This window comes from Micromesistius poutassou (assembly GCF_964030765.1).
Source record: "Micromesistius poutassou genome assembly, contig: SCAFFOLD_1852, whole genome shotgun sequence".
In the NCBI taxonomy this organism is placed as follows: domain Eukaryota; kingdom Metazoa; phylum Chordata; class Actinopteri; order Gadiformes; family Gadidae; genus Micromesistius; species Micromesistius poutassou.
In genome coordinates this window covers 1-8443 of record NW_028179742.1, presented here as the reverse complement: position 1 = coordinate 8443, position 8443 = coordinate 1, and the positions used below count along the sequence as shown (strand labels likewise).

Genomic DNA, 8443 nt, shown 5'->3' with positions numbered 1-8443 from the left:
GTTGAGTGTGGAGGTGTCCCTGAGCGAGACGCCCTCACCCTGACTGCTCCTGACCCGCTGGCTGTCGCCCTGCGGGGCTGACTCCGCCGTCGGTGTGTGAATGTGTGATGGTAGGGGTGTAACGATACACTAAAGTCACGGTTCGGTACGTACCTCGGTTTTTAAGTCACGGTTTCGGTATGATTTTTCGGTACAGCAGTTTTTATTATTTTATTTTTATTAAACAATTGGATTTTGATTTGATTTATTAAATTGTATCAAACAAATGGCTTACACACAAATGGAAATACATAAAAATACAATTGAGGATAAAAACACAATAAAGTCCAGGACTTTAACACAAAACACCAGGACAAGACAAGACACTCACAGAGTCGCTACAGCGTGAACCAATAAATCATTATAAAACGGGTGGCTTAAAGTGTGTCACAGAGTGTGTGATCATCAATAAAAACTTTAAAGTTTTTTATATCAAAAAAAAAAATCTATATATATATTTTTTTCGGTACGTATTGAAATGAAACGCGCATCAAACTGCTAGACCTGTACCGAAAAAAAATTAATTTCCGGTACGAATGAGTATCGTTACACCCCTAGTGAATGAACGGGTGAACGTCAGGCGATATACGCGTGGTGGTGGAGGTCAGTGAGGTCCCCCCCTTCACTGTAAAAGCGTCTTTGAGTGTCTAGAAAAAGCGCTAGAAAAAGCGAATCACTTACAGTGAAGCGCTCTGAGCGGCCGCTGGTCAGAGGCCTGGGTCACTGGTCAGAGGCCTGGGTCACTGGTCAGAGGCCTGGGCCGCTGGTCAGAGGCCTGGGTCACTGCGGGCCGCTGGTCAGAGGCCTGGGTCACTGCGGGGGGTCACTGGTCAGAGGCCTGGGTCACTGGTCAGAGGCCTGGGTCACTGCGGGGGGTCACTGGTCAGAGGCCTGGGTCACTGGTCAGAGGCCTGGGTCACTGCGGGGGGTCACTGGTCAGAGGCCTGGGTCACTGGTCAGAGGCCTGGGTCACTGCGGGGGGTCACTGGTCAGAGGCCTGGGTCACTGGTCAGAGGCCTGGGTCACTGCGGGGGGTCACTGGTCAGAGGCCTGGGTCACTGGTCAGAGGCCTGGGTCACTGCGGGGGGTCACTGGTCAGAGGCCTGGGTCACTGGTCAGAGGCCTGGGTCACTGCGGGGGGTCACTGGTCAGAGGCCTGGGTCACTGGTCAGAGGCCTGGGTCACTGGTCAGAGGCCTGGGTCACTGGTCAGAGGCCTGGGTCACTGGTCAGAGGCCTGGGTCACTGGTCAGAGGCCTGGGTCACTGGTCAGAGGCCTGGGTCACTGGTCAGAGGCCTGGGTCACTGGTCAGAGGCCTGGGTCACTGGTCAGAGGCCTGGGTCACTGCGGGCCGTCTTCAGTCTAAGCGCCGGGGGTCCAGCGTGGTTCTGGACGTTGAGCGCGTCCCACCAGAGGTTAACCCCCCCCCCCCCCCCCCCCCTCTGTCCGTCTCTCAGCGGGGGATCAACTTCTCGGTGGTGGCCCCGCGGAAGCTCCCGGCGCTGCGGGCGCTGTACGAGCGCGCGGCGCCCCCGGGGAGCGGCCCGGAGGCCCACCAGGACTACACCCAGGACCCCTTCCACATGGTGCTGGTCCGGGGCATCGCACTGCCACGTGAGGGGACGCACACGCACGCACACACACACACACTGCAGGGGGGAGGCACCACACACACACGCGCATGGGGGAGACACCACACACACACACACACACACACACACACACACACACGACACACACACACACACACACACACACACACACACACACACACACACACACACACACACACACACACGCATGGGGGAGACAGCAAACACACACATGGAGGTTTTGAGTGGTAGACACACACACACACACACACACACACACACACACACACACACACACACACACACACACACACACACACACACACACACACACACACGCATGGGGGAGACAGCAAACACACACATGGAGGTTTTGAGTGGTAGACACACACACACACACACACACACACACACACACACACACACACACACACACACACACACACGCATGGGGGAGACAGCAAACACACACATGGAGGTTTTGAGTGGTAGACACACACACACACACACACACACACACACACACACACACACACACACACACACACACACACACACACACACACACACACACACACACACACACACACACACACACACACACACACACACAGTGCAGTCAGAGCGCCGCCGTCGTTTCTGTAACCGACAGCAGAACCCATCGGCCCTCGGCCCGTTGAGGAATAAAGAGGCCGCCTTGTAAATGTGATTTAATTACCAGAGTTAAATCACATCTGTTGCCTCGGCTTAGAACGGTGGCGGGTGGTTCTCCCTCCACACCACTACAGGCCCAGCTGGAGGCCGCTTACCGGCCGCGAGGGGACCGTCACGTCCACTTCCTCTACACCAGACTCAAGACATCAAACTGTTACGGCCGCCGCTCCACGCAAACTCAGCAGCGCTTGGATCCAGTGAGGGAATTCCGGGCTGCGGCGGTCGCGACGCTAGCCTGGAAATCCAGACCCCACATCCAGGCTGCACGACGACAACGGTCGCAACACAAACCCCAAAAGTGGCGTTGCGTTCCCACTTTTCATTCCGCGTTTAGATGAGCGTCTTTGGGTGGAAATCTGCGTGTATACGGTGACGCAAAAGTGTGTGAAATTTGATTGTAGTATGCATGGCAGGTGGCCAGGTGGTGCTGCACAGCTCATGGATGTGACGTCAACGTGGGCGCGACGAGAGCCAGCGTGAGCCGCTCCGCTCAGCTTCTCTTTAGGTCCATGCTCAGCAGAGCACACTTTTGCGTTGTTAACCCTTTAGACGGAAACGCAACGGTGGAGCGTTTTTAAGATTTCCACTCTGGAGGGTGGGTTCATTTTTTTGCGTTTTTAAAACCCCGAAAACGACCATCGCCGTCTAAACGAAAGGCACATCTGATCAAATATTTTGTCGGTTTCACCCGGGAGCGTTGTCGTGTAAAGCCAGCCCTTGAACGCTGTAGAGTCTGACAACAAGTGATGAAAACGGCCCACCTCGAGGGGTGGAACCCAGCATTGCATTTGAAAACATCACTGCACGCAATTGGAAAACACCACGACCAATCAGAAGAATACGAGGGGTGACGTATCCAGACCAGCGGAGCTAACCAATAGATAAGACTCTCGCCGTATCCGGTCGGTAAAACAGCAAACAGCTTTCGGCCCCGCCTACATCAGATACACCGACGTGATTGGTTAACGTTCTGGGGGCCAGGGGGAATCGGGGAGTGAGCATATCGCTCGTTCCCAGAGTGACTCGCTGAGCGGATTCAAATCGTGCGCTGGCGAGAACTCTCCAGGGTTTCCAGGGTAACGGCGACCACAGCGGTCCTCCACCACCACCACCACCGCGGCCGCCCGTGTGGAGCCGTCGCCGTGACGTCGTCGTGACGTCTCCTCTCCCTCTGCTGTCCCTCTACCCCCCCCCCCCCCCCCCCCCCCCCTCAGCGTCCTTGGGCGGGGGCCCGGGGCCCGTGAAGCCGGTCCTCCCCCCCCAGCCGCTGCCCTCCATCCTGCCCCTGGGGGCCGGAGCCCAGGCCCCCGTACCCCTCAACCCCAGCCACGCCTACCAGGTGAGGGGACCCGGAGAGGAGGAGGGGGCCCCCCGCACCACCAGAGTGGGGGGGCCCGTCGTCATCCTCATGTTGTTGTTGTTGTTGATCTGATGAGCATGACCCCCCCCCCCCCCCTCCTCTGCAGGCCACGCCCTCCATCACGGCGGCCCAGGCGGCGGCCCAGATGGCCGTGGAGGCGGCCAACAGCCAGAAGAGCCGCTGTGAGTTCACCTGGAAGGCTTAGCCAGCTAGCTGCCTAGCCTACTCACCTAGCTGCCTAGCCTACTCACCTAGCTACCTAGCCTACTTACCTAGCTACCTAGCCTACTTACCTAGCTGCCTAGCCTACTTACCTAGCTGCCTAGCCTACTTACCTAGCTGCCTAGCCTACTTACCTAGCTACCTAGCCTACTTACCTAGCTGCCTAGCCTACTTACCTAGCTACCTAGCCTACTTACCTAGCTGCCTAGCCTACTCACCTAGCTACCTAGCCTACTTACCTAGCTGCCTAGCCTACTTACCTAGCTGCCTAGCCTACTTACCTAGCTACCTAGCCTACTTACCTAGCTGCCTAGCCTACTCACCTAGCTACCTAGCTTCATTACCTAGCTGCCTAGCCTACTTACCTAGCTGCCTAGCCTACTTACCTAGCTACCTAGCTTCATTACCTAGCTACCTAGCCTACTTACCTAGCTACCTAGCCTACTCACCTAGCTACCTAGCCTACTCACCTAGCTACCTAGCCTACTTACCTAGCTACCTAGCCTACTTACCTAGCTGCCTAGCCTACTCACCTAGCTACCTAGCTTCATTACCTAGCTGCCTAGTCTACTTACCTAGCTGCCTAGCTACCTAGCTTCATTACCTAGCTACCTAGCCTACTCACCTAGCTACCTAGCCTACTTACCTAGCTGCCTAGCCTACTTACCTAGCTACCTAGCTACCTAGCCTTCTTACCTAGCTACCTAGCCTACTTACCTAGCTACCTAGCCTACTTACCTAGCTGCCTAGCCTACTTACCTAGCTACCTAGCCTACTTACCTAGCTGCCTAGCCTACTTACCTAGCTACCTAGCCTACTTACCTAGCTACCTAGCCTACTCACCTAGCTAGCGTACTTACCTAGGCAGGGCAAGGCGTCTTTATTGGTACAGCACTTTTCATACAAGAGGCTGCTTCACATACGATAAAATGAATTAACAAAAGAAAATAGATAAGGAATAGAAAACAAAGGCAAAGTAAAAAAAAAATGCATGCAATAAAATGAAATAATTAAATGAAATAGATAAGGAATAGAAAACAAAGTAAAACAAATGCTTTGGAGAAAGTGCAATGTATTTAAGATTTAGCAGAAAGCTAAAGCAAACATAAAAGTCCAGCTAGCTATCTTACTCAGCTAGCTAGAGCAGCGCCGCGCTAGCGTCCGTGAGCCAGGCTTCAGGTGACGCTGCGCCTGTGGTCCAATCAGCACCCTGGGAGGAGCCGTGTGATCCACGTGGGACAAGTGCCCAATCTTTTCCCACAATCAGTTTCCATTGACGATATCCCAGAGGTTTCTGTCTTACAAATCACCCCCCCCGCCCCCCTCTGGGCGTATAGCATCACCCCGTCAGGTTTAGCTTGTGTTAGCCATAGCACAGGCTAGGCTAGGCTACCTCCACCTCCACGTCCACATGATCCGTTCTGCCTCGTGGTTCAACTGGTCTCCAAAGAGGGAGTGAAAACAGACCAACAGCCCTCAGTACTGACCCTAACCACAGTGGAGCGCTGTGCTACACACACGTCACACACACACACTTCTACACACACGTCACACACACACACTTCTACACACACGTCACACACACACACTTCTACACACACGTCACACACACACACACTTCTACACACACGTCCACCTCATGAGGGACAGCCTCTTGAGGGATTCCCCCTGTGCGGAAATAGACTTAACTATAGGAAAATTGTCACGGTATTTGTTTAAAGTGTATGTATACATTTTGATATCATCAACCCTATTTTAGGCAAGGCAACTTATTTATATAGCACTTTTCATACACAAGGCAGACTCAAAGTGCTTCACATATAAACATTGTCATACAATAAAAGAAAATAATAGATACGTAAAAAAATAAAATAGATAGAAAATAAAGGCAAAGTAAAAAAAAAAAAACATTTTAGAAAGGCAGGGTTAAAAAAAATGCATTTTAGAAAGTGAGAAAATAAAGGCAAAGTTACTAATAAAATAAAAAAATAGAATTGTAGATTTAAGATTTAGCAGAAAGCTAAAGCAAACATAAAAGTCTTCAGTCTTGTTTTAAAAGCTGTCAGAGTTGGGGCAAGTCTTAAATCCTGAGTTTATTCCAGCTATTTGTTGCATAGTAACTAAACCCTGCTTCCCCGTGTCTCGTGTTGACTCGGGGGATAGTTAACAGAGCGGTCTCTTACTCTGACTGTAGTTTGTGATAGGACGGCACGCTCCGTTTTAATGAATAATGATCAGATCAGTATGTTGGTTTAAATGAGTTCCTGTCCTCCAGTCCAAGGCCCCTTCAACGTCAAACTCCCGCCCCCCGGCCAGCCCAGCCTAGCGACCGTCACCACGACGACCACGCCCATGATGCCCCAGCAGGTGGCCCCCATCCAGCAGCAGCAGCAGCTCCCGCCCCAGGGGCCCCCGCCGCCCAATCAGCAGCCCCAGGCGCCGCCGCAGGCCCCGCCCCAACAGCAGCAGCAGCCCTCGGCCAATCAGCAGGCGCCTCCCTCGGTGCAGCCCGGCATGGTAAAAAGAAGCGCACGCACACACACACACACACACACACACACACACACACACACACACACACACACACACACACACACACACACACACACACACACACACACACACACACACACACACACACACACACACACAGTAACACAAGTCAACTTCTTCTGTGTTTCTGTTCCCCCCGCCACCCTCCACCCCCCCCCCCCGCTCCACCCCCCCCCCCCCCCCCCTCCAGCCGGGCGTGTCCGGTGCCCAGGGCAACACCAACGTGATTGGACAGCAGCAGGGAGCCAATAAGATCGTTGCGTGGAGCGGAGTCCTGGAGTGGCAAGAGGTGAGTCCGTAAACACACGCCGGCCGTTGGACGCTAACTCGGGTTTGACCACGTGGTCGACGTACGGAGGTGAGTTGGGGTCGGCTGGTCACCGGAAGGTCGCTGGTTCGATCCCCCCCCCGGCTCCTCCTCCTAGCTGAGTGTGGAGGCGTCCCTGAGCGAGACGCCCTCACCCTGACTGCTCCTCCTGACGGCCGGCTGTCGCCCTGCGTGGCTGACTCCGCCGTCGGTGTGTGAATGTGTGAACGTGTGTATGAACGGGTGAATGTGAGGCCGTGCTGTAAAGCGCTTTGAGCGGCCGCTGGTTATGAAAGTGCGTCCAGTAACCATCTTTAACTAGCTGTGAGTAATCAACCACTGGCCGGCCTCTACCGCCACAACTCGCCTAATCACCGTAAAACGGCCCAAACTCCCCGCAGAACAGACGTGATTTCTTTTGCCGCGTTTCGTAATGAAACGGCTCTCGCGTTGCGTGAGTTATGACCTCATTAAGGCGTCCGCCGCCGCTGCCGTCACCGCCACGCCGCGCGCTCCCCCTCGCCGGCCCCTACGGTCTACGGCCCGCTATTGATTGGTTCCAGAGTTTGATGAATCTGGTGCTATTTTCGCCTTCCCCCCTGATGTCGGTTCAGCCCAGGGTCAGAGCAGCACTGAGCGATGGGGAGGGGGGGGAGGGAGGGAGGGTGGTGGGGGGGGGGGGGGGAGATAGGTGGACCGGCGCCAGGTGAGAGCCCGCCAACAGATGTCTCTCCACGCAAGACCCCCCCCCCCCCCCCTCCCCCCTCTCCCCCCCCCCGGAGTACTTTGTGTTGATTGATTCACAACAACAACAACTACATCCACCCCTCCACATGATTGACGACAGTACCGGGAAGTTCCTAAATCGCCCCCCCCCCCCCCCTTTAAAATCCTTAAAGGGCTTTTCTTTCCCCGCGTCTTCTTTCCGTTAACGTCGGCCTCGGAACGACATCGTAAAAAACCCGCTCCCCGCCGTTAATCTGCGCTCCCCTATTCACACCCCGACGGACGTTCTTCTTCTGTAACTCTGGAGGCGGAGAAAGTTCGTCCGTTGACACTCCACGGGGCCGAGCTGAAGAAATCGCTGATTACGGAAACGCAGCCCTCCCATAGGATGCCAATGCTCTTGGCCCCAACCCCCCCCCGCCCCTCCCTCCCCCCTCTCCTCCCTCCCCCCTCTCCCCCCTCCCACAATAAACAGTGAATCCAACGCAGTGCATCAGGGCCACAATTCCTCCCAGGTTTTCCCCTCGGCCAACTTGGCCTGACTTTGTGCATCGCGTCCCAATAACGGGGGGGGGGTGGGGGGACCCTCCGGACCCCTCCGTGTTTCATTCGTTATTAGTCTGCGTTCTTCCGTTCTTGCTAGCGGTCAGGAGGTTCTGTCTCCCCCCCGTCTCCCCCCCCCCCCCCCTCCTGGCGCGGCCGCCCGGCCCCGCTCCACGTCTGCGGCGGCGGAGAAGAAGCCCCAGCGCAGCACACGGGAGACGGCCCTGAGCGGCACTGGCAGCCCCCCCCCCGCTGGGAGACGGATGAATTATTGATGGTCCTATCGAGTCGCCGAGGATGCATGGCGACTGGTTTTTATTTATTTTATTTCCCCCGAGCTCCCGGGTCTATCAGTCTTCAGGAAAATTTGCATTCCTCCGACGCGGC

At 55.2% G+C, this 8443-nt stretch overlaps 1 protein-coding gene across 1 annotated transcript; it reads left to right on the top strand.

Annotated features, from left to right (window-relative positions):
• Positions 1–1496: 1496 nt before the first annotated feature.
• On the top strand, positions 1497–7337 carry med25 (mediator complex subunit 25; the record flags this gene model as incomplete). Its single annotated transcript, XM_084489545.1, has 5 exons — positions 1497–1653; positions 3560–3684; positions 3812–3887; positions 6203–6444; positions 6671–7337. Coding segments are annotated over 5 exons (711 nt in total), but the record flags the coding sequence as incomplete, so codon positions are not given.
• Between the last annotated feature and the right edge of the window lie 1106 nt (positions 7338–8443).